This window comes from Mustela lutreola, chromosome 5 (genome assembly GCF_030435805.1).
Source record: "Mustela lutreola isolate mMusLut2 chromosome 5, mMusLut2.pri, whole genome shotgun sequence".
Classification (NCBI taxonomy): Eukaryota; Metazoa; Chordata; class Mammalia; order Carnivora; family Mustelidae; genus Mustela; species Mustela lutreola.
The window spans coordinates 66,794,411-66,821,941 of record NC_081294.1 but is presented as its reverse complement, the minus strand read 5'-3'; the positions used below and the strand labels follow the sequence as shown (position 1 = coordinate 66,821,941).

Genomic DNA, 27,531 nt, shown 5'->3' with positions numbered 1-27,531 from the left:
AAGGACACCAGCCATATTGGATTGGGGCCCATCTTACTCCATTATGTCCTCATCTTAACAAATTACATCTGCAACAATCCTGTTTCCAAAAACAAAAACAAAACCAAATCCTATTCTGAGGTCCTGGGAGTTAGAACTTCAACATTTGAATTTGGAAGGGGCACAGTTCAACCCATAACACCCCTAAGTTGTTCAGGGAAAGAAACTCTGAGTAAAAAAGGAACATTTAAGCTCTAAGTGAAAACAGAGAGAAATATTTACCAAAAGATCAATCGATAATTGAAATATAAAGTCCCAGGCATAGAAATTCCTAAGATTTCTTTAATCTCCAAAAAACTCGCTGTGTCTTATCAACAGATAAGAATATCAGAGAGAAATGAGACATGGGGAAAGTGAGGCAATTTATCATTGACTTGGATATAAAGGTCAAATGCTTGGAAGTAAACATCAAAAAGCAACAATACCAGGTTCAGAGAAATTAAAGTCAACAACTTAGTGGCCTAGGACTCATTCCTAGGTTACTACACCCAGTCAGTCCAAGTTCCTGCACATTCTCAGAGCACTTTCACACAACAGGACACAGACTCCCCCTGCTGGTCGGACTCAGCTTTGACTCTGCTCTCTGGTTTGGGAGCCATCATTCTGCCATTCTAGAGTTTCTTCTCCTCAAACATCTTCAACGTCTAGCTTCATACAGCACAGCTGGATTCTGATACCTGCTCTATGTTCAATCTTTGGTGTAACATCTGGGAAACCTCTGCTTGTTAAAGAATGATAGTAGAAAAGGCCAATAACATGTTAGTAGTATTATGCAAATAGTTTTGACTTTGAATATCTCCTAAAGAGTATCAAGGACTGACCTGCCACTGTGCATCCATTCAGTCATGGCAAGAGACTTGCATTTATAGAACTCCAAGTTTAAACATTAAACGGTTCCTGAGGTTAATAAATGAGATCTTCATACAAAACACACGGACATCCAAAATTTTCTCCAGGAAGACTCTCCTTGAAAAGTGGGGAGGAGAAAAACCTATTGCTAAAATGTGGGTTAAGGCTCTGATATAATATCGAAGGACTACAATATTCACAAGATATAACTGAGGAAATCTAAATTACAAGGCTTTGAGAAGAATCCGGACCATACATGGCGTAACTTGAGCCTCCATAGAGCCTTTCAGAGGAAATGAATCACCTTTAATATTTATTGATTCAAATATAAGATAGTTGGGGTAACCACTGATCACCCAGTCACCTAAAACTTGGGATCTGTCTTGACTATTACTTTTCCATTAATTAAACACTAAATCCAACTGTTAAATATTTTTTGTCTCTATCTTCTCCTCAGAACTAATAGGCAGTTATCATTTCCAAACTGGATTTTTGAAAGAGCCCACACACCAATGTGCCTGACTCTGGTCACTTCACAGATATGTTCATCTTAGCCTCCTCAGTGTTTTCTAAGTGCAAATATTTATATGCTCCCATTTAATGGCTCCCCCATTGTCCATAGGTTGACTCAAATTGCTATTTTGGAAGGGCGATGAACTTTGACACCAGAGAGATAAGTGGTTGGATTTGAACTTGATTTGAGACTCAGAGAAGTCACTCTCTAAACTTCTTCCATGAGGCACACTGTATAGCAGGATAATCACAATTGATGTGGAAATGGGTGATGGATTATGAGTACCTAGGAAGCCTATCTGACCCCAAACTGAAGGAAGAAGAAAAGCGTTTTTGAGGAAGCAGCATCTAACTGAAGATCTGAAAACAGGAGTTGGTTGGGATTTTGTGGATAATGGGAAAGAAGATAAGAGGAAGTGGTGGGAGAAATTCTAGGCAGAAGCAGAATGAAAAGGATATATGAAATACAACTTGACTGTAGGAACAAAGCCTTTCGTTTTTCCTTAAATGAGAAAAAGGTAAGAGAGAATATCGTACACGCAAGGAATCAAAAGTGGTATAATGCAGATAAGCAGTGAGTGTTGTAAGAGGAAACTGAAGGAACAAGTAGGGACTCTGACCAACTCTGTAGGATCAGTTAAGGAATATAGATTTGACCCTGATGGTAAAAGGCAACTAATTTAGGAGTTAAGCCAAGGAGAAATATGTGTTGTGGAATCTTCCCTCTGGCTGTAGAGTTGAGGAGTCATTAAACAAGGACCATAAAGAAAGCTTCTGCTATTGGTGGCCTGAACAAGGGCAATGATGGTAGCGATAAAGAAGAGAAGATGAATTCAAGAACTCCTTGAGAGGCATCATTCATAGTACTTAGCAATTGACTGGATGTGTGGGATGAGGAAAAGACAAGAATCAAAGCAGCAGAGATTTCTGATACGCGTCACAGGGTGGCTGGGGACCCCCGTCCCAGTCTTAGGGGATGTGGGAGAAGAAATAGGTTTGAAGCAAGAAGCTAATGAACAGGTAGAGCTTGAGTTGAATGAGAACTTTGGTGGTACTACTCAGTAGGTAGTTGGATATTCCATTCTGGGGTAATGAGGAAGATCAGGACTTATGATGAAGAGGTGATTCTTGGCAGACTTTGTGCCCTTAGGGCTGGTCACCAAGGAATAATGTCTAGGAAGAGTAGATAAGAGGGCTGCAAACCCATGAAAGAGTTTCCTTTGCAAAATGGGGATAAGATTTCTCAGGGCCTTCGGAAGAAATGCATGAGCCAACATATCCGGAAGTACCTAGCAAAATGCCTGGGTCACAGTACAGGTTTAGTAAGTATTTACTGAATGAATAAATGAATAATTGATATAATGCATATACCTAATTTACTAATTTCCTTGCAGAGATTAAGGAACGTGAGAGTTAGTTTGCCCTCTCTGAGAAAGCTTGTAAAGAAAATGTCTATGCAAAAAGACACCTGCTTTTATCACCAGAGCCATGACTCATAAGGGACAAGGCATTTTGGCTTTTTCTTAGACAAGAAAGTCACATTTATTAGCGCCCAGTCAGCTATTTAAAACTGACCTCTGTTTGATCTTGACATTTACAAGCAAAAGGAAGTCTTTAGTTATGTAACAGGCCAGCAGTCCATGCATCCCGCCTGTAACAACAATAGCAACAGAAGTCCATTTGTCATTGTGCCTGACTCTATTCAAAACAACACATCTCTTCACTAGCTTGTCTTTTTTCCCTTGCATTCCCTTAAGCTCTCAATTAATGCCCAGCAATCCAGGAGGGGGTAAAAATTGGCACCTGCTTAGATAAGAGGGTGTGTGTGTGTGTGTGTGTGTAAAAGAGAGAATTCTGCCATAAACTCAATGAGAACAAAAGTGTTAAATGAAGTTCCCAGTAACTAGGTTTCATGGTGATAAGGAAACCCATTCCAGGTCAAACAGACAGCTTGTGATGTTATGGCATTAAAGTAGACTTCCAAATAGACTGGAAAACAAAAACTCATTCACAAAACCTCATGATTTCAGATTGGCATGTCAAGCATAATTTCTGAGCATTTGCAGAAATGAATACTCCTACCAAGGGCACATTACTTATTTCAAACAAACTTGACATCAAGGGATCTACTGTTGCATTTAAACAAAGAAAAAAGAACCAGAACATTTTTGGGGGGCAATCTCAGTATGTATCAAGTCACTTTTAGCCATTCATACACATATTTAGCATCTAAAAATTTGCTGAAGATCTTTATTTTTTTTCTATTCCCATACTTAAGGGAAATATTGATTGACTACTAAGAAGCAAATAATGGGAGTTTATTTTAGAGCCTTAGGTAAAAATTGATAAATAATGTTGGATTATTAGAGTCAAATGTAGTCTTTTGTCTTTGTGCGTGTTTGCTTACTTGCCATACTAAATGCTTAAAGTAGAAAATCAGTTAGAAGAGTCATTCAGTTTCCAGCTATTGTGTAAGTAAGAGAGGTCCACTGTGCATCTCACAGTAAAAAAGGATTAGTAAAGGACCCAGAAGACCAAATCTAAATTCCCTCTCAAAAATTTTTGTGGGATTTCCAACCAAAAGTATCTGTTAAAAGTCACGGAGTTATAGAGCAATGGAATGGAATTGAGAGTCTACAGAATCATGCATCTGTACACAATTGATTTTTGATAAGGCTGTCAAGACTATTCGGTGGAGAAAGAGCTGCCTCTTCAACAAATGGTACTGGGAAAACTGGATATCCCATGCAGGAGAATATCGAAGTTACCTGGACAAAGCACCAAGTGCAAAGGTATGGTCAAGGGGTTGGATGAGCTAGGCAGAGATCACTATTTGCCAACTTAGTATCTATTTTCCCCTTCTTAGAAGAATCCCCATACTCTTTGGGTGGCAATGCACCCAACTAAATATTTGTTTTCTTAGCCTCCACGTAAATAGCAGTGGTCAGTTTGAGAAAAGTTCTTAAAAGTTCTTGAAAGGAGCTGCACAGCTGGCAGTTGTCCTTCCCTATTTTGCATCTGCTTTTTGCTTCTTCATGCTGCCTGACACGTGAATAGAATGGCTGCAGCAGGGCACCTGGCTGGCTCGGTCGGTTAATCGTCTGCCTTGGGCTTAGGTCATGATCCCAGGGTTGTGGAATCGAGTCCTGCATCAGGCTCCCTGCTCTGCAGGGAGTCTGCTTCTCTCTCTGCCCCTTCTCTCAATATCTCTCCTCTCAAAATGGCTGCAGCAGGTACATGTTGGATGCTGAGAGCAGAAGCCGTGTTCGTGAATGCATGGAGAGACATAGCCCAGGCTTTTGAGTGTTGTGAAGCAGCTACCACGCCTGTCCTGGGCTGCCTGTGTCCTGACTTACATTATATGAATGAAAAATAAACATCTACTTGTTTTGGCCACTCTTTTGGGGGGTTGTTTGTTTTATGTTCCCAAGACTAGTCCTAACCGATTCAATCAGTTCTGTGCCACTGGGACACAAGACAAGGTTGAAGAGGACCTCTCACCCACAGACTGGGTTAGGACTAGAACTTCACTTCAACTTAGAGTGGGAACTGTGAAAAATGCAAATTGTTGGCCCCCACCCCAGATCTAATGAAATAGAAACTCTGAGGGTAAGGCCCAACAATCAATGAACTCTCCAGGTTCTAGTTTGGAGATTAATTTTTGTTCAGTGCTGCTTGAGCAGGAAACTTCTTTTAAGTGGCATTGTCTTATGACTGTGTGTTCTTAACAATAGGGACTGTGACTTTAAAAGCCCTTAGGTTCTAATGTCAGCTCCACCATTATTAATTGTATGATTTTGGGCAAATGACTTAATGTCTTTGAGTCCCATGTTCCTCCTGGGGCTCATCATAATTGTGGCCCTCCTAGCATTCTTGTGTTGGTTAAATGAAGCATCTGTACACCTAAACCCACTACCCAGAACACTGTAGGTGCTTAATAAATATTAGTTCCTCTACTCAGTGACTACCATTTACAGTGCATTGCAGGGGTCTGGCACAAGGTATGCATTCCTGTGGGATTGCTTAGACACCCTACCCCACATCCGTCATCCCCCTTTCACACTTTATCTCCATTATTGCTTCTGTTATTTTTTAAGATGGATGTTAACGTTAGGGAGATACCAGGGAGCGAAAGTAAAGGAAAGCAGTCCTTTTTGAATGTAACATAACTGATCAAGTTTGCTACAGTCAGGATACAAGAAGACCCTGTTACCAGTTTTATTTAGGGCCTTTAGAAATGTCCTTCTTATCAGGTAAGGGAAAAATTATGCATAGCTGGCACATGAGCTGTTACCAAGAAGGAAAAAAAAAAAAGGCTCACACAAGCTTTTTCCAAAGACTGGGAAATACTACCATATTCTTCTCCATTGAAATGTCTCTGTATCCTGAGGAGTATCAGCAATAATTCTCTCTTTATGGAAACAAAAAAGGCAAAGTTAACTCTATGCTGCAAAACACCATAATGGGGTTCCTTGTTGTGGCTTGTCTATGTCTCATTCCTACCTGGGAAAAACAATGCTTTGGAAAAAAAAAAAAAAAAAGTCAAGTTTCCCACCAAGCTTCCCACCTCCTAGCTCTTGCATCAAATTATGCCTCTTTCCCAACTAGTGTGTAATAATATTTTGTAACTAATGTAGCTAATATTTCGCTCGGTACTATATCCATAAGACACCTGAAGCTAAATCTGACTATGTAGTTGTTACTGGCTTCACCTCCTTGGCGAAGGAATTATTACAAATCTCCCCTGCTCCCCAGTTTCCCCCCTAAAACCCTGAAATGACCACATCCCAGTGCTGCCCATTTAGCTCCCATGTGGAGCAAAATCAGAGAGCAGGAAGAAACAGAAGACCCAAGAGATGAAGTAGAAAGGATGAACAAGGTGAAAGTATTCGGGTCCCTTTACCACATGAATAGCTGAGAAAGAGTAAAAGAGAATGCTGGATCCTCATATAGCCAAGCTAGGACAAGGGGCATGGAGTGGGAGGGGAGCTCTCCTGCAGAAAAGATTCTAAGGTTGTGAATGCTGAAGAAGTGCTGTGTTACAACTTAAGTGTCTTGCAAACACTTTGAGAGACACCAGCAACAATGAGAAAGTCCTTATACACACACACACACACACACACACACATTAGCCCATGATACATGACACAGAGGATGGTACATATTTTTGTTACAACTCCTGAAAGTAGAGATGAATGAAACTTTGTTGAAAAACTACTAAAAGTCAGATATCCCTCTCATTTAAACTTCACAACTGCCTTTGAAACAAGTATGTTTACCCCCACCCTTTTAGTATTTTTTAGATTTGTTTATTTATTTGAGGGCTTTGGGCAGAGGGAAAGAGAGCATCTCAAGTAGATTCCCCGCTGTGCGCAGACCCCAAAGTCACAGGGCTCCATCTCGCGACCCTGATATCAGGACCTGAGCTGAAATCAAGAGTCAGACACTTAACTGACTGAGCCACCCAGGTGCCCCCACCCCACTTCCAGATATGACAGCTGCCTGAGACTTGGAGAGATTATGTGAATTGCTCACCTTCGTTAAGCAAGCAAGTAGTGGAGCCTGAGCTCTCCTGGGTCTGCTACTAGGAGCTGGGAACCAGAAGCTGCTAATGAATGAGAGAGACATGGCCCAAAATTGTGGCCAAAGGAACTGTCTCAGGAACTTCCCTGCTGAATCCCTCTGCACTGGGGGAACCTCTGGATCTGTGCTCCATTGTCAAACTCTGGGCTTTCCTGAGACTCTCTTAGCATGAAAAGCATTGGGATCCCAGCACAGAAGCAGTTGGGTCTATTTGTTCGGTCATAAACTACAGCCCACCGAAGCCCATTTCTTCATCTTCTCATCTGTACTAGTGCTAGAAGCCAGCACACATGGAAGAACTGCTTTTTGTTGTTTTCTCCAGAGACCTTTTTATTCTTCCTTCTGTCTACTCCTCTAACACTTACCTTTGTTTCTACCTGCCCCTGCTGGTCCTTTATCTACTACCAAAATTTCCAGACATTTCCTCCCACTGATCTCAACCTGCTAGAAATATAATCAAGTATTTTCTTTCGCAAAACTTGCTAATGATGAGTTATTTATTGTATTACCTAGGATAGGCGTTTGATTCTCATGGCCCTTTCTTACTCTGGCCCCCTGGGTTGTTGCAAAATTTTTATAGCTATAAATAGCTCAGACTATAAATCTTAATTGCAAGTTGTACTGATCTCATATTGTGTTTATTTTGACAACAGAGACATTATAGCGGAGAAGTAAAGAAAAACTTGTTAGCTAGAGGGAAACCAACAAAGAATTCTGTTTACTGTATGATGTCGCAGAGGAAGTGGGCACAATCTTCTTATTTCCTCACTATTTGTAGGTTTCTTCTTCATAGTGAACCAGCAAAGAACTTGCTGGACCTTGCTGACCTTAGAAACGTTCAGTGCAAGTAAACTGAGGCACAGGACCAATAGATTCTTAGTGCAGATGAAACCTTGGGCACCTATACTTTCCATTCTAAGTTAATTTTATGTTCTAGTCTAAGGCAAAGCCAGAAAGTAACAATTTGGCTAACAGTGAAATTTACTCTTTACCCAAAGGCGGTATCAACTATTGACAATACCATGTTCCACTCCTTGATTCCAGCACAAATCTCTGTCCTCACCATCTCCTCTGCTTCCCCTACCTGTTTCTAGCCTACCAGGCCAGACTGCCTGGCTAATATTCAGCCATAGGGCTGGCAAAATGATTTGGATTACCAGTGAACGCCAGCAAGCATTTCCCACCATCCTTGTAACAAGTCCTAAATTAATAATATTTAAAATAAGATTTAACATGTATACATGGATACTGACAGAAATATTCCTACGTACACACACACACACACACACACACACACACATCATTGTCTTAAATATTAGTGACAGCTTCTCTTTTTGCAATCACTTAGTGGCACAGCCTGCTAAGGAAGACAGTGGCACCCAGTGGACAAATGTTTGATTGTTTGACACAGGTGTCCCATTTTGAAATATTCTCATTATCTTAGCCTTAAGAAAGGTCAGTTGCCCCCCTTCTCTTTTCCTATTCTTCTGCCATCACATTTTTTAAAAAATATCTCTTGAATTTAAAAATAGAGGGAGAGGGGAATGTTCTTAAACTTTTTATCTGCTCAAGAATAAGACTAAGCTACAATACTGAAGAAAGCAAAAATTTCAGGATTAATTCCTCTGAGAACAGTGTCTCTATTTAATTAACCTTTTCAACTATAATAGAGACAGCCAAATCTAATAAAGTACTCAATTTAATTAAAAACATAACATTCAAAATGCCTATAATGTGCTTTTTTTTTTTTTTTTTAACATATCATACCTTCCTTTTCTACAAACCATTACCAACTTCCAATCAAAATCACTTGATTAGGTAACTCCAAAAGCAATACTTCAGGAAAATAACACATACAGACCCTGCAATTTAGTGCTATTGTGCAATCTATCTAAAGTCATACAGATGGCTGTTTTCACTCACTAACTCTTTCAATGATTCTTTTGGTTGTGAGTTACTTGGGTACAGAAGCCCTCCTTTTATGTCTTTCTTCTCCAAACACCCAACTAGCATCTTACTCATTGTAGGTACAAAGAAGTTGAGTAAAATCCAGTTTCCATTTTATATATTTAATCTGCTAAATAATCAAAAAAATGGGAGTAATTGTTTGATATTACAGATGACATCATCAAGCTAAGAATCTTCAGTATTAGGGGCTAACTGTATTAGATAAAAAATATTTCAGGGCTGCCTGGGTGGCTTAGTTGGTTCAACATCTGCCTTTGGCTCATGTCATGATCTCAGGGACTAGGATCAAGTCCCACATCGGACTCCTTGTTCAGCGGGGAGTCTGCTTCTCCCTCTCCCTCTGCACCCCCAACCCCACTTCTGCTCTTTTCCGTCAAACAACTAAAATCTTCAAAAATACATACTTTATAAAAAACAAAAGAGATGAGTGGTAAATGGGTGAATTGAATTTTAGTGGTTTAAATGAGAAATTATGAAAAGACATTCGATTGCAAAATCTTCTCAGTGCAACTAATCGGGACTGGGGTGCCCTGTTTCTGTTAGCCATTCAAACTTTCTCCCAAGTTTGCAGGCTCTGGTTCATCAGCATAATCTTTATAATTCATAATTTTGCTATAGTTTGAGACTTGTTTTTGTTTGGTTTAGAAGAAAGACCCATTGGTAAGCCAGGGTTAGGACATGTGGCTAACAAAGAAACTTTTCCAAATGGGTCTGGGCCTAGGGTAACACCCTTTGTTTCATTGATGTAAGTTTTTCATCAATCATACTTTGTCAGTAAACAATAAACATATCCCAAAGTAAGAGATGCACTTTTTTGGTAAATTGGAAAAAGAAATGGAGGCCATTTGCATGTGTCACCACATTACATGTTAATTATATTTCTTTCTTTTTTAATTTTTTATCTTTTATTTTTTATAAACATATATTTTTATCCCCAGGGGTACAGGTCTGTGAATCGCCAGGTTTACACACTTCACAGCACTCACCAAAGCACATACCCTCCCCAATGTCCATAACCCCACCCTCCTTCTCCCAACCCCCCCTCCCCCCAGCAACCCTCAGTTTGTTTTGTGAGATTAAGAGTCACTTATAGTTTGTCTCCCTCCCAATCCCATCTTTTTCTTGTAACACAGGCACATCTCTCCTACTTTCCGCCAAAAAATCTTATAAAACTTTTATGCAATCCAATTTTGCTAGACAGACCTTGTTATGAAAAGAAAACTTAAAATTGTTTTTCATAATAATATACAACAAAAATATACCACTTCATGATAAATCAATAAATGTTTGTAACATTTCTGTCCTTTTTCCTCCACGGTGATCACCAGAAGTGGATCACAAGACTCCAGGTAGTTTTGCCCCTGGGGCCAAGCCTCCCTGCTCTGGCAACAGGGCAAGAATGACATTCGGCTTTGCGGTATGCACTGTGCTATTTGCAAAGCACAATACTGGGGAAAAGGTCCAGTCCCTGGTCTGAGCTTTGCTGATACCCATAGTAAGTGTCTCTGGGAGCAGAGCTCTGCTGTGGATGCAGGTCTCCACTAGAGTGTCCAACACTGCCCACTTTCAGGTTGGCCTCCACAGCTCCTGTAGGTTTTAAAAACCCAAGAGGGAAGCCAGTATTTGAAAAAACTTTATTTCCTCAGATAATTTGAGAAAATTTCTCCAGTGTGGTTACTGTAGGTTTTATCTTACCTTTGGGATTATCTGTGTATAATGCAAATACACTTTGCTGATTCAGGAGAACCACTGGCTTAAAGATGGCTTCCCTACCTCATGGGCTAGACTGAATGGAAATCAAAATAGAAATGTAAAAGGAGTTTTAATAGTTAGGAAGGTCCATAAAGATTAAAGTATTGTTATATCTAAAATGAATGAAGTCCTCTGTGTGTGTGTTTGTGTATCAATAGGTGGAGAGGTCAAAACACAGATTGATTGATTGATTGATTTACCTTGAGTATAGTTGGCACAAATGTTACATTATTTTCAGATGTACAACATAGTGATTCACCATCTCTACAGGTTGTGCTATGCTCACTGCAAGGGTGGCTACCATCTGTCATCATACTGTACTATCACAGTATCACTGACTTTATTACCTATGCTGTGTTTTTTATTCCCATGACCTATTTGTTCCATAAATAGAAGCCTGTAGCTCCCCCTCCTCTTCACCCATTTTGCCCATCCCCTGACCCCCTTTTTCTCTGGGAACTGTCAGTTTGCTCTCTGTATTTATAGATCTGTTTCTGGTTTTTGTAAAACATGTATTTAGACTCACACTCGTTCTACTGAATGCTTGACGAAAATATATTTCTAGTCTGAATGACAGGTATTACCTGTTCAGATAAGGATTTAGCCTTTTCTTCTGCTTCCTTCAGGCAAATCTCCAAGGCCTCAAGTTGAGCCAAAGTAAATGCCATCTGTCCAGTTTCCAGGGACTCTTTCTTTAAAACAATAATCAAGTATTACTTTTTGATATGGATAGCTTCCTGAGTGTATCTTAAGCAACTTTATGGATTAAGGACAGGGTTAATAAACTCATACAAATCATCTTTTCTTCAACAGAGTAATAAAACAGTGAAATGTTATAAAAAACAATAGTCTTACTTAACAGTTTAATGTATAACGGGAGGGTAAAAAGCACATATTAAAGTATGACAACAAATGACTTTGGAAAGTGAGACTAAAATTACCCACACTGGAATTTGGTTCATCTGCAGCTTTTTGTTCTTGATACAAACAGAACTTCCCTTCAAGAGGCCAGAACGAGAATTTCACATTTCTAGTGAGAGCTATCACCTAGAATGCCTTTATTTTTAGCATTCACTTATCCTGAGGAACAGAACCATGTGAACATAGAGAAGTTGGTTTCCTCTGATCATCACTTCCTTATCACAAGTGTCATTAAAGCAAAGAAACCACAGGGTTTAGAATCAGATGATTCTGACCCAGAATATGGCTAAGATGACTGGAATCAGCAAATGTAGAGAGACTTTGCCTCTCCAAGTTTTCCTGCAGTTGATCTTTCCCATCGCCAAGCAGAAGAGTATACATTAGTATGGAAGTATCAGTTACAGGCCCTGCTGAGACTAGAGTACTTCCTGACGACTCTGGCTATCTTGACAATTAATTAGTAATTACACAGCAATGTGAAAACTTGAAAAGGGAGACCTCATACGTGCTAAGATTATGACCTTCCTCCAACCTTGGGTGTGTTCTGTACTCTTGTGAATGCTCGGACTCCTATAGTTGCTTCCAATTAACCCCATAAAAGAAAGAACTGTGTTCATTCTTTTCTTTTCCTTTTTTCTTTTCTCTCCTTTTCTTTTCTTTTTATTTCCTTTTTTTTTTTTTTTTTTTTTTTTTTGGACTGCTGCTTTTTCTTCCTTTGGTTTAGGAGCCCACCAATTTAAAATGCATTTTTATACATTTCCTAGTGGTATAGTAGAGCCATCTGGTGGTAAATGGAACCAGCCATAAAGATAAAGCATTCATTCAGGTCCTGTAGTTGTTTGTACAGTACTCTGAACCCTAGGGCCCTGCCATGGGCCTCTGAGAAATTCCAAAGGATACAAGGCAAAGAAATGGTGCTACGTTCCAAAACAGCCTGGATCCTAGATCAAATAAGGCTGAATAATCTCCCCCAACCCCGCCCCCCACACAGAGCCGACTTTGGGGGATGAACATCTTGGGCTACAACAATATTTGGAATAAATCAATGATCCTCAGCATCCCATAATGATTCCAACACATTTCAAAAGTCAGTCCAGAAAAAAATAAATCTCAAAAAATGAGCCTCAACACAAAACTCTTGTGTATTTACACCTATAGATAATTCATGCTACAAAACATTTTATGTAGAAAGGGGAAATGTCAAGAGGCCAAACTGTTCCAAAAAGGTTGGGAATTCTGGATCTAGTTGCTATTTCCAGGGAGAAAACTTCTTGACTAATGTTTGCTCTCAAGAGGAAGTTTCTTAAATCTTTAGTGAGTAGATCAAGCAAGATCAACTGGTCTGTTTCTCCAGAACTTTGTCTCCAAACATCCCAGATTTCGCTAGCCAAGGACAATCATTTTCAGTAAGAGAGAAGCATTGTAAGCCAAACAGACTTACCTGAAAAGTGCTAGTAAATACCGTAAGAATTTTTATACACGTGGTTTTAAGAAATTACCCTGTGTTATGGAATGGGGAGAGTCTGAGCAAACTGAAGAATGGGGTCTATCTTGGACACCTGTGCTCCAGCTGTAAGCTATCATTCTCTACTCTCTGACTGGCCTTCCTATTCTCGAACTCCCTTAAGGGAAAGAGCCATAAAAAGCCATATATCTACACAGATATAATAGGCAAGCACTCTTTTTTTTTTTTAAGGTTTTTATTTATTTATTTGACCGACAAAAATCACAAGTAGGCAGAGAGGCAGGCAGAGAGAGAGGGGGAATCAGGCTCCCTGCTGAGCAGAGAGCCTGATGCGGGGCTCGATCCCAGAACCCTGGAATCATGACCTGAGCTGAAGGCAGAGGCTTAACCCACTGAGCCACCCTGGCACTCCAGGCAAGCACTCTTGAATAGGAAGCAGCTCCCATTTACCAAACAAAGGAATAAAAATAAAACCAAGAATAGTTTCAGAAACAAGGCATACATGGGGTTTGAAGTTTTAGAGGTAGGTGTGTTGTTTCAAGGACCCTAAATAAGTTAGGTGTAGTTAGTCACTGTCCTAGTTTTGCAGGATGGAAAGCCAGAAGAGCAGAAAAAAGGACTTCTACCATTAAGTTCCTTCTGCCTCAAGTACACGTGGACAGACCCCCACATAAAGCCACTTATGTTTATTATGAATATAAAACTGTTTCAGTAGCTAAAGTAACTGATGAGTGAATTATACTAATCAAAAGTCTTTTAAATGCCATCACATGTTGAAAATATATGACACACACAAGTGTTTGGGTTTTGATCCTGTCTGTGGATTTTTAGGTGGTAAATTCTAGCGATCAATGGGAATTCCCGTTTTTAACTTCTACTTTTTTGTCTTAAAAACTTCTACCTAAATATCAAGCCAATCATCTAAGTACAGGTAACTAAGATAACCAAGATGAGTGAACTAAAAGAATGCTACAAACTAAGAATTCAAATTAAACTCTTTGCCTCCAATGATGACATGAGAGTCTTATGCATATGTGTTAAAGTTCCTCATTTGAGGATCTGGAGAAAAATTTATTCTTTTTTTTCCATTGTCTTATGATGACCTTGCCCTTCTTCCTCAGCCATACACACTCCTTGTACTCTTAGGGACTGGTTCAAGGTCTCTGAACCAGATCCTCCCCCTACCTCTCAATCCACGTGCAACATGGGTAGAAAGGGTCCTGCCTGCAGAAGTCAGATTGCACAGCACTGAGCATTTAGTAGGATCCCATTAAGTAGTTATTGATGGATTGAAGGCTCAGCCATCAAATACAGTGTTTGCACCAGGGGAGCACTCCATCCTGCTGAGAGGCTTCTTTGAGCAATCCTTTCCATGTATCCAGCCTAGGATGCTGGCATGGGTTAGAGCCCTAGGGAAATTCTGCTCACCAAAGACCAGGTAGACGCTTAAGTAGCAGAAAGCCAAGAGGTGACCATGAATTGGGTGATGATGGCAGGGTTGTTCTGAAGACTGAGTAGGCTAAAGCAGGTAACTACTTAGAAATGCTCAGTTCATGTTATTACTAGTAATTCCTTCCCCCAACTCCTTTAAAGAGAATCATTTGATATGAATACTTCCTAGCTTATTTTTAAACCCTAGTAAAACAATGTCCCTGTAGAGGCCCTTGTGCTATAGCAAATGATCCAACAGCAGCAGTGGGGAATTCAAGCATGCAGTGAGAACAAAGTTAATGTGTTAAATATATGTGTGTGCATTTGTTTAAAAATACGATTGCTAAATAAAGGTGTGCTTATTGCCAAGAAAGTCTTCACAGGAGAGAATCTTGATATGGGTCAGTTGAAGACAATTGAATGTTTCCAGCAACCTGGAACTTCAAATGCGGAGGGATCCCCAGCAGCCCTCACTCAGTGTTGCAGTCACTTCATGCCAGATAAAACATGCTTTCAACACATTTCGCAATGGTCAAGATTCACGCTTGATGTCTCTTCTATGCTTTCCCCCTGCTTGACTGGCACTGAAGGCTGTAAACGTGTTTACCTTACTGTGACTTGCTCCTATCTCTCATGCTGATGGAAGGTTTTCCCTAGCCTCCTACCTCAACCCCTTATTCTGGACGGTTGATGTTATCCCTACCCACCCTGTTTGGTGATCAGAATTCATCTTACGGTGGAAATTTCATCACTGTCATGCCCTTTTATGCTTAACTTTTGCAACAGTATCTTGGGCTAAATTGCCAGTTTCTCTTTAGGCAACCATTTAAAAACTCAATATTTTCCTCATTTCAATCCATTCTAACAGAAACAGTATTCCTCTTTGTTGGAATTGCCTAAATAGTCTGCTAATATATTTTTTATTCAAAATTGAACACAACTGCGACTCTTGTCAAAGTCCAGGGGAAAGAAGATTCTAGAAAGTGCCTATCTGGGGCGCCTGCGTGGCTCAGTGGGTTAAAGCCTCTGCCTTTGGCTCAGGTCATGATCTCAGGGTCCTGGGATCGAGTCCTGCATCAGGCTCTTTACTGGGGGGGGAACCTGCTTTCCCCTCTCTCTCTGCCTGCTTCTCTGCCTACTTGTGATCTCTGTCTGTCAAATAAATAAATAAAATCTTAAAAAAAAAAGAAAGAAAGAAAGTGCCTATCAACATGCCTGTAGGGAGATCAACATTGGGAAGATGACAGATGAGCATTGACTAAGCATAATACTGCTTGTAATCTGGTAGGCCTCATTCTGGACTGCACTGCATCCCTTGGGCTGTGTGACTTCTGGGTTTCACTTCTTGAGGCCACAGTTTTTCATCTTTAAATGAGGCATGTATTGGGCACATCTCAGCGGGAAACAGTCACTCCAGTGGAGTGGTTGAGGGGAGTTTAATGAAGGGACTGTATGCAAACCTGTGCACACAGTTAAGGTCCGAAATGAAAGATGGCGGGGCACTCCCAAGAAGTGAAGGTCATCTTTGCCTCACCTTGAATTAGAGAGGTAGGGAAAGAGATAATGCAGAGTATTAATATGGATTCTAGAAAGAGAGATTGAGGAGAAGGCCATGTCTATGAGTTGTAATCCTGGTTAGAGAAATAGAACCACTATGCACCTGTGCTCAGACCTAGTGGTGGACAGACCAGTGGAATAAACAGCCTGATCTCCTTTTCTCTAACCACGTGTTCTTCTGTATCTCCCTTGCACTGAGCCCAAAAAAGGCAGAAGGTGAGTGATCCTGAATGACAACTCTAGAGAGACCAGCTAGCCTGGAAAGGAGCAGAGTAAGGAAAGGGTACAGAATGGACCTGGAAAGGGAAACAAAACCTCTGGCCAAGAGGGTTTAATAATATGAGTGGTTCCCAAATGCTAGCCCATGGATCCACATTGGTTTGTGATAACATCTCCACCCACAGCAAGGAAAAGACAGAAGTAAAAATTTTTAAAAATATTATGAATTTTTCATGAAACCAAATTTATCCCATTTAGAGAACTGTCCTTTATTCTGAGATTATGATCATTCTATATATTTTGGTGTTAAGAGGATGTTTCTTTAACAAATGATGGTGATAATATATGGAAATTATTCTTTTAGTGAATTTTCTTCAAAAAAAAAAAAAAAAGAAAAGTTGGCAGTGTTATGAGATCTAATCCCAATTATTGTGGAGGTGGAAATTCTTGTGGAATCTTATGAAATCTAAAAGTATAGAGACCCTCTAAGTCATCTCTGTTAAATTATGAATTGAATGTTTATCAGGCAGTCTTTCCAGAACTATGGTCTCTGAATTCCTCTGGACCAAGCCCAACATGGACCTGTATTCAATATCAAGTTTCTGTAACAATGTGCAGGATACTACTTTTCTAGGAAAAAAAAAAAAAAAAAAAAGAGAGCATTTCTAAAGGTCAACCTTCCATCCTGTGAAAGATTTAACTACTTTTTCATTTCTATAGCATCACTGATATAAAAAAGAATAAAAGAAGAGGGATTCAAAAGGAATTGTTGACTCATATATTAACTTATTAAAAGATTGTTGCCATGGAAGTTAAAGAGAAATGACCATATGAAATTTGATAGCTTTGTAAATAACTTTAAAAAAATGGCTTACCGGAAACTCTTAACAAGCTAATTCTTGTTTTAATTCAGTTCAAAGCATTTCAACTCATTAAGTTAAAAAAGTATTTATTAAAGACTCACTCTTTGCCAGATATGATGCTAAACAATGGGGAAGTGAGCAGTAAGAAGACTGACAGTATTAATACCCTCACCAGAATTCTTAGCTTAGAATTTATCTCCAATACAAAAATCCTAGGATTTTAGTTTTAATGTAAAAATCAAAGAATGTCAGAAGTTTGGTGATTAATTTTATCTTTTTATGCTCATTCATAATATACAGTTCTTGGCTTTGGGGGCTTGTTCTTTTCTCTTTGATGAGTATTCTGGTGGATGTTAGAAAGAGGTGAGAGGCAGTACTAACCTGTTTTCAAGGATTCCAGATCTTTCTCAAATATATCACTTTATGGCTTCTTAGAGACTATGTATGTATAGTATCAGAGGAGAAGAGGGACCTAGGAAACAATATGTATCTTCTGTTGTTCAAGGTCAAATTAACAGCAAAACAGGGACTGGTTTTCAGGTGTTCGGGTAAGAGGACTCCTGGATTTGCGTTCGTATTATGTTACAGAATTTGTTCTGTGACCCAAAATAACCCTCCATCATTTTCATTTTATGAGACAATTTCTTAGAACTGTGAGCATCACAAACCTCTTTTAGAACCTGATTATATCCATAAATTTTTATTAGAAAAAAAATGCAGATGCATATGTTGCTTGCACATGCACATGATCACAAATGCACACAGGCACATGACCACAATTTTGCACATAATTTTAGACTATTGAAGCATCTTCTTCAATGATATTCATGTGGCCCAAATTATGGATTCCTTGTTCAGGAATTCATTTTTATTCCAGCTACCTTTAATTTTTATTTTGAAATAAAATATCAAATTTTAATGAATGAGAGTATCACTGCATTCTGGCTGCCTCTACTGTTAGTCATGCAAATGAATAAAAAAAATAATCTTTTCTTCCTAAGGAAATGACCAAATTCAAAACAAACAATATAGTTTCTCTTTCGGGTGGGGAAAGCAAGTAGCATGTCTTCCCAGGGGAATCTGATTCTAGTCACTGAAACCTCACAGCAACCAATGATAACACATCCTATTGACCAAGAAGCAAACATTTTAATAATGTCTCTATATTTCCTTCATAATAAAAAGGACACAACAAGAGAATTTCCTATTAAAAACAAATTTTGATTTCTTTAAGAAATGAATGAGAGGAAAAAATAGGGTCTTAATGGATATAGAGTTTCAGCTTTGCAAAATGAAAAAGTTCTGAAGATCGGTTGCACAAAAATGTAAACATGCTTAACACTACTCAACTGCACATTTTAAAAATCATTAAAATGTGATACGGATTTTACGATTATTTTAAAAAGTAACAGTATAAAGCTAGTTATACAGCAGATAAATTATGGAGTGAACGAATTAGCTGACATTAAAATTAATTCAACCACTCTTTACCTACTTCACAGGATTGTTGTAAGAACAAAATGAAAAAATCTTGGATTTTGGTTTAATAAAAAAAAAACAGAAAATGCTATTTGTTTTTAAATCAAACTTTTGTTCAGTGGGACATGTAATAATACAAATACTTTTCCCATTAGTAAAGACAGTATTTTGAATAGTTGAATCTTTTTGTGACAGGATTATTTCTTTTTTCCACACATCATACTTGGGTTGAGATTTTGAGTCCTTTGGCATATTAACCAACAATGTTTTTAGGTTCCTACTGTATCCCAGTCTTTCAGGAAATGCACTTGCCTCTCAGAAAAAGGATTTTCAGCATGGTTTATGGGGGACGTTATGGCTTTTTATTTTTCAGATTGGCTGTGGCTTTTCAAACAGTTTTGAAAATAAATTATTTCTATACTGTGTATAATCAACAACAGTTTTGTGATTGTTCGGTGTATAGGTCATTTTTTTTTCCACCAGCGAATTTTAGGCTCCAAATAAATAAACTTAAAAAACAAAAAAAGCCAAAAAATTTAACTTTAATGGTAAGAACTTCTGTACTCTAATGATACTGTTCCAGAATTTAGCTAGAAGATCCTCAGTTGAACTTGATGTTCCATGAGAAACCTTTTCCATGAAAAGCCTTCCCCCACCCTAGCCCAGACTGGCATTTGCACAGACTCCTTTCCTTACCAGGATCTAAAGGAGAAATGTGTTATGAATCCTTTCAGATCAGATAAAAGTTCAGCAAGAGTTTCCATAGTACATTCCAACATGATAAGGTAAGCAGAGGACAGATGGGAGAGCTCTCTTTTGCTGTGAATTTCCACTTCTTTTAAGGTCCTCAGTCAAAATATGACTAAGAGGCATGGCCAGCATATCAAAGAAGAGGACACAGCATGCCCAACATTAGCTACTCAGTAGGCTTCACTTTCTCATCTCTGAAAGGAGACCATTATACCCAATTCATCTTGTACCCTGAGATAGCCATTTGTCATGCTGTTTTGATGGCCGATTGTCTTTCCCTGTTTGGATAATTTCCCATCTTATGAATCCCATCTCTCCAAAGTGGAAAAGTCAGGAACTCCCTCTCAAGCATCCTTTGCATCCAAAGTGTAGGCCTGTGACTCAGGCTCCATCAACCAGTTGCACCTCCTTGAGACTTCAAGGTGGACGAGAGTGGTATGAAAAAGGTATCAAATAGAATGGAATGGGGCTGGGTAGACAGGGTCATCATCCTGTTTGCAGAGGCTGCAGTGACAGAAGACTCCGAAGTAAGCCTCATATTCAGGGGATGTGACAAGTGATGTGGGGCCTATACCCTGTGGCGCCAGTGGTAGGTACCTCCCTAGAATCTAAGGTGACTACCTGGCCGTGATCTCCAAGCGTGGTTCTCCAACTTTCCTAGAGAACCCATTGAAATACCTCATATCTTTTAGTAACTCATTTTTCCCTTCATATAAACTGGAATGAATTTTGTTCATTCAACCTCCATTTCCTCACCTCTAAAGATGGAGAAAATGTTAAGTCTGTGGGGGCTGCTATAATAATTAAATTTAGGAATACTGAAAAATACTTAGTCTAGCCCCTGAGCCATAGAAGAAAGTTTTTTCAAAGATCATCATCTTTTTAACCTCTAGGTTTTCAGGTTTCTAATGGGTAGCTTCTGGGATCTCACAGCCTTGGAAAGAGCTTAAGGGTTGATTACAAAGGCCAGCAACTCTTACAAACTCTAGTGGTCTTGGCATCATGTGACTATACCTAGACTGGTTATTCTTTCTTGGAAAAAGTAAATCATTATGCATAATGTAAGAGCAAGAATTTGAAGCATAGTACAAGAGGTTACTGCCTGTACCCTCTTCTGCTTGGTCAAGAAAGTTTTTACTATATCAGCTCAATTTCTTCCCTTCCTTAACTTTCTTGCTAGCCTGTTGTTTTGGGCTTTTGAAATGAAAAGAGGGAGGTAGAAGTGGAGCAAGAGGAAGCAAGTGTAATCTCTACACCCAACATGGGGCATGAAATCACAACCCAGACACCAAGAGTCATGTGCTCTTCCACTGAGCCAGCCAGTGTAAAAAGGCTAATACTGTGGAATCGACTAGAAATACAATACAATAGCAAAATTAATAATCTTCCTTTAGTCTCCTAGTATGTTGCCAAAGGTATTGAATCATTTTTCAAGGTGTAAAAGGGGAGACAGTATTTTTTATATTTTTGGCTTTCACTAAACATGGTTGAGAATACTGCATTTTTCGTCTTCCATTCATAATGCCCAAAGAAAAGAAAATTGACAAAGGAATACATTGCCCAGTTCGTAGACAAATCAGAAAGTGAAGATGAAGAGTCCCACTCTTGAATGGTACTGTGCCCTGCACTGGCCATTAACCATATGTGGTTTTTGAGTGCTTGAGCTGTGGTTTGAACTGAGTTTGTATTGAACTGAGATGTAGTGTAAGTGTAAAACACACAAGATTTTGAAGACTTAGCACAATATATGACAATGTAAGATATTTCAGTACACTTTTAAATTGGGTCCATGTTAAAATGACAGTATTTTGGATACATCAGGTTAAATGAAATATATTGTTAAAATTTGCTTTAACCTGGGCGCCTGGGTGGCTCAGTGGGTTAAAGCCTATGCCTTCAGCTCAGGTCATGATCTCAGGTCCTGGGATAGAGCCCCACACCAGGCTCTCTGCTCAGCAGGGAGCCTGCTTCCTCCTCCTCTCTCTCTCTGCCTGCCTCTCTGCCTACTTGTGATCTCTGTTGCCAAATAAATAAATAAAATCTTTTAAAAATTTTGCTTTAACCTATTTAAGTGTTTAATGTAGCTATTAGAAAGTTTTAAATAACAGATATGGCTTGCAGTTTACTTATTTTGGACAGTGTAACTCTATAAACATTAATGTTGATAATAGAATTAATCATGCAAGTGAAATACACTATACATTTTCACCTCATAACTTCCTAGAGACTTAGATGAATATCCTCAAACTCACAAATCAATGAAGGAAAAACACATCTCTAAGGACTAAATAGGAAATAGGGTATTTTCTTAAAAGACAGAGTCTAACATAATTTTTTTTTAAGATTTTATTTATTTATTCGACAGAGAGAGATCACAAGTAGGCAGAGAGGCAGGCAGAGAGAGAGAGAGGGGAGGAAGCAGGCTCCCTGCTGAGCAGAGAGCCGGATGCGGAACTCGATTCCAGGACCCTGAGATCATGACCTGAGCCGAAGGCAGCGGCTTAACCCACTGAGCCACCCAGGCGCCCCATAACATAATATTTTTTGACAAGAACTTGGACTTTCCTTTTTTACTAAGAGGATGGATAACCATAATTTCCCATCTTTTATGAGTTTATGTGCCACAGTTTTTACTAAATAACAAAGATATTTTCTATGTTTAAATTTTTTCAAATGTTTAATGAGTTTTTTTTTTTAACTATGCCTTTATTCTTCTGTAACTTATTTAAAAAGAACTTTAAAAAAACTTAGTTGGGTTTATTTGATCCAGATGGTAAATGATGACGATTTTTTTCCCTGTACACTAAGGGTTAGGAACTTGAGGAATTTAAAAGGTATCTTATGGGTACCAGACTGTTCTTTCTTTCTTTTTTTCTATTTTCTTAATTTATTTGGGGGAGAGAGAGAGAGAGCATGCGTGGGGAATGGGGCGGAGGGAGACCTCTGGACCCTGGGATCATGACCTGAGCCAAAGGCAGCTGCTTAACCAACTGGGCCACCCAGGAGCCCCGTTGACTGTTTTTTTTAAACCGCAACTCAGTCTTGAGATTGGACCGTTTCGATCTCAGCATTACATGTTTGGCAGCCATAAAGAAAGTTATGGGAGACTTTTTTCTAGATTTTCAGGGACATGATCATCAAAAAAGAATGTCAGAACACATCTGAAGGCAAGAAGCCCAAATGCTATTTTATTCAGAGGGAGAAAAATTAATACGATTCAGAATATAGTCACCATGGACATAGATAATTCTATTTTAAGGAAGATTCTGAGTAGAAAGAGCCCCTAGGGAAAGCAGGCTGTTCTAGAATTTATAGCATTTTCCTTAGGCAGTTGAGGGAAGCAAAACAGGGCTTGCTCCTTTCCAAAGAATGTTCTGAACCACGTTTAATTTAAAAATATCTTACAATTTAATTTTCCTTTGCATTAAATGTATGATTCAGGAACATTTTCTTCCCTAAGTGAAAAACACAATATGTCCAGTTATTCAAAAACAAACACATGAGAATCATTCACGCATTTATTGAGCTCTTTTTATGTAGGACCTAGAGCTAAACCCCAGGGGAATAAAGATGAATTAATCAAATCTGTTACTCTGCAAGAGCTCATAATGTGATATATAGGTTGATAAAAGGAGGAGAGATAAAGTAGACTTCAATTTTATAAGGATAGGAAAGGAGGAAAAAGACAGGTATTGACATCATCTCTGTGCCACGGATTATCTGTATATTATGTCCCAAAACTTCAGACATGATGAAAGGTATAAAAATAAAGTGAAAATCCTCCAGATTCCTACCACCCAGAGACTGCTGCATGCTGTGGACCAAATGTGTCCCCTGCCCACTGGAATTCATAAGTGGCAGTTCCTGACTTCCAATGTTACAGGAGGTGTGGTGTTTGGGAAGCCATAGCATTTCCATGTTCTCATCCCGGTGGGGTCCTCATGATAGGATTAGTGTCCTTAAAAGAATAAAGCAGAGTAGTCTGTCCCTCTGGTACCTTTCCTCTCTCTCCCTCTCCTTTCCTTCTTCCCTTTCTTTCCCCCGGCCCCTGCCTTCTCCCTAAGACAACAATATGAGAATACAATAAGCAGACAACCATCTTCAAGCCAGGACTTAGCCATGCTGACATCTTGATCTCTGACTTCTCAGCCACCAGAACTGTGTCTGGTGGGAAATAAATGTCTATTGTTGAAGTCACCCAATCCGCGGTATTTCATTATGGCAGCCCTAGCAGACCAAGACCACAGTTGGTGCATTACTTTCTGTTTTGGGTGTGTGTGTATGTGCATTACTTTCTAGACTTGTATATGTCTACTCGGGAGATGCATAATGTGTAAAACATCGATTCACAGTATACATGATTATATATGGCTAAATTGGAATAATTTGCAATTAGCAATGTGTCATAAGTATAACCTATATTTGAATGATAATGGATGTTCTATACTGTATTTATTTATTTATTTTTAAAGATTTTATTTATTTATCAGAGAGAGAGAGGGAAAAAGAGCGAGCACAGGCAGACAAAGTGGTAGGCAGAGGCAGAGGGAGAAGCAGGCTCCGCTGAGCAAGGAGCCCGATGTGGGACTCGATCCCAGGATGCTGGGATCATGACCTGAGCCAAAGGCAGCTGCTTAACCAACTGAGCCACCCAGGCGTCCCTATACTGTAATTTTTTGAAGTAAGTTCTACACCCAGCTTACAGCTTTAACTCATGACCCTGAGATCGAGAGTAACATGCTCTAATGACTAAGCTAGTGAAGCACCCCCATATTCTATAATTTCTAGTTTAAAAATTACCATCTATTTAAAGGTCACAATAAATACTCCTTTGTGAATATAATTTTCTCTACTGTTGGAGAACCCTGTAATAAGCATATTTATATATCCTTGTGGACTTATTTTTAATTTTCTTAATACAAATGTGAAAGTAGTTACTGGATTTTGGAGAGTATATACTCTTTAAAGAGTATATACTTGATACATATTTCTTTTTTTTTTTTTTTAAGATTTTATTTATTTGACAGAGAGAGAGATCACAAGTAGACAGAGAGACAGACAGAGAGAGAGAGGGGAGGAAGCAGGCTCCCTGCGGAGCAGAAAGCCCAACACGGGGCTCGATCCCAGGACCCCGGGATCATGACCTGAGCCGAGGGCAGAGGCTTTAACCCACTGAACCACCCAGGCGCCCCTCGATACATATTTCTGATAGCATCCCCCAAATTAACTACAGGAATCATAGTTTTCATACAACTTTGCCAGTAATGACATTTTCAATACTTTTTTTTTAGGTATAAAAGACATACATTATGTTAGTTTCAGGTGTACAGTAAAGTGATTTGACATTTATGTACCTTGCCCAATGGCCACCACAATAAATCTAATTACTGTCACCTTAAAAAGTTAATACAATGTTATTGACTATATTTCCCATGCTGTACCTTACATCCCTATAACTATTTTTTGTATCCACAAGTTTGGGTCCTGTTTTGTTTTGTTTGTTTCTTAGATCTCATGTATAAATGAAACCAAATGGTATTTGTCTTTCTCTGTCTGACTTACTTCACTTGGAATAGTAGCCTCAAGGTCCAACCATGTTGCTCAAATGGCAAAATTTCGTTTCCGATTTTTACGACTGAGCAATGTGTAATATATATGTAATGTAATATGTTATATATATATATATATCTCACATATCACATGTATATATCATATATATATCACATATGAATAAAGAAAATGAGAGATATCTATCTAGATAGATATTTAGAGATATCTATCTAGTCAAAGAAAATGAAAACACTAAAGCACCTAAGCGCCCATCAAAGGATGAATGGATAAAGAAAGTGGGAGATATCTATCTATCCATTCATCCTTTGATGGGTGCTTAGGTTGTTTCCATATGTTGGCTATTATGAATAATGCTGCATTGGAAATGTGCGTGGCATATATCTTTTTGATTTAGTGTTTTCATTTTCTTTGAATAGATACCCATACTTATGTATGTTATACATAAGTTGACCATATATATGTGGATTATTTCAGGACTCTTTCTTGTTGGAAAACTCTTCATCTCTTCTTCAGATATGAATGATAAACTTGCTGCGTAGAATATTTTTAGTGAGAAGTTTTTTGGTTTTGGGGTGTTTTTTGTTTTTTGGTTTTTTTTTTCACTTTGTATATGTCATAACCCATTCTTTTCTGCCTTGCAAAGTTTCTGGTGAAAAAAGTGTCGATAGTCTTATGGTCTTTTCCTTGTACATAATAATCTGTCTTTCTCTTGCCGCTTTTAAGATTCTGTCTTCAACTGTCGACATTTTTATTTTAGTATGCTTTGGTGAGGCTCATTTGGTGTGGTTCATTTCATTTGAAACTCTCTAGAATACCTGAATCTGGATGTCTGTTTCCTTCCTCAGGTTAGGGAAGATTTCATCTATCATTTATTTCTACAAATAAACTCTCTACACCATTCTCTCTTTTTATAGGACCTCTATAGTGGGAATGCTATTTTGCTTTATATTGTTGTAAAGGTCCCTTAAGTTATTTATTTTTCTAAAAATTCTTTTTTTTTTTCTGCTTTGTGAGGTGAGTTCCACTGCCCTGTCTTCGAGCTCACTAATCTTTTCTTCTACTTCTTCCAGTCTGCTGTTGAATCCTCTAGCATGTTGTTCCCTTTGGTTATTGTCTTCCTCAGCTCTATGACTTCTATTTGGTACTTTAGTTTTTCTCTTTCTTTGTTGAAGTTCTCATTGCATTCAGCCGTTCTTTTCCTGAGTTCAGTGAGCATCTTTATGACCATTGTTTTGAATTCTTTATCAGGAGGGTTACTGATCTTCATATCACTAAGGTCTTTTTCTTTTGTTTGGAATATATTTCCCTATTCCCTCATTTTGCTCGACAGTTTGTGTTTGTTGCTATGTATTAGGCAGAACAGCAATATTTCTCTGTCTTGAAAGAGTGACCTTGTGAAGGTAATAATCCTTCTCTTTCAACTTGCCCAGCTCTCAGTTGTCTCTCGAACTTCTGTAATTGTTTTAACTGCCTGACTTATTCTTGATATGCCCCCATTGTTAGGTGTGTGTGTGTGAAGACTTATCAGTCATCCAAGGGAAGGAATCTTATTTAGTACCTAGTTTCAGGTTGATTGGAATTCAGACTCCAGCATCAGCTTTTAAAGTGTGCCAATATACACAATTCTGTGGGACTAAAGTTGTAAACTCTGCTGACTTCCAGACCAGGAGATCTAACGGTGTTCCCTGGATAAGGGTTGCGAAAATCAGGGCTCCAGACAAGTGTGTAAGTCCCTTTCTGAGTAGTGTTTTGAGTCTTACTGAGGCCAAGTGGTACACAAGGATTATATCTCCCTACTTGCATTCCCTGGATTCACTTCCTTAGCCCTAGGTGTGTGGCCAACCTGAAGCCTCTTTGTCAGACCGAAGTTCCAGACTAAGAAAATAAACATTTTTCAAGAAAGACTTGGGGTATGTTTCAACCCGCTGTCTATACAGTGCCCTCAGAGTGGTGCCTGATAAGAACTCTCTTTCTGGTTGCTGTGGTCCTGTGAAACTCTGGATCATTCATCCTGAAGACCACCAGGTCATCAAGGAGTTTCCCCTGTGTGAACTGCATGCATACTCTGGCTTTAGTAAGCCTGCTAGAGAGTGTGGCAGAAAGGACTTCAGAAAGGTGGTGGGAAAATGGTTTGATTGTATACAGTAGGCTTTAGTAGTGCAGCAAAGGAGTGCCCTGTCTGTGAGAGCATCCTGGCGTTAGGCTAGGCATAGGAGAATGACACAACTGTTTGCACTCACCTGGCTGGAGCCACGGATCTAGGGAGACTGCAACCAGCTGTGCTGTCCTGCCTCAGCAAATGTCCCAACTGCTCACCGTTGGCTGTACCACCAAGGCATAGGAGGGTACAGGATTTGAGCTCATTCACTTGCCCTAGCAGGCTATGTGGAAAGTGCAACAATGGTGTTCCTCAATACCTCTATCTCTGAGTAGTGTCTCAGATATCCCCTACCCACCCCCACCCCCCAGCCAATGCCTCAAGATCATTAAATAAATCTCCTTCACATATACTCTAGGTACTTTTCAAGCTATGTTTTCATTAGGTCTTGGGATGAGACCACATGTGAGCCC

General features: G+C 39.1%; 1 protein-coding gene across 2 annotated transcripts in view; it reads right to left on the bottom strand.

Moving 5' to 3' along the window:
• Positions 1 to 27,531, bottom strand: part of CCDC192 (coiled-coil domain containing 192) — a 201,760-nt gene that overhangs the window by 158,707 nt on the left and 15,522 nt on the right. For both annotated transcript variants that reach the window (XM_059174476.1, XM_059174475.1), the window contains exon 3: positions 11,289 to 11,396. In XM_059174476.1, coding sequence (XP_059030459.1) covers positions 11,289 to 11,396 — 108 coding nt within the window. The remainder of the gene's footprint in view (positions 1 to 11,288; positions 11,397 to 27,531) is intronic.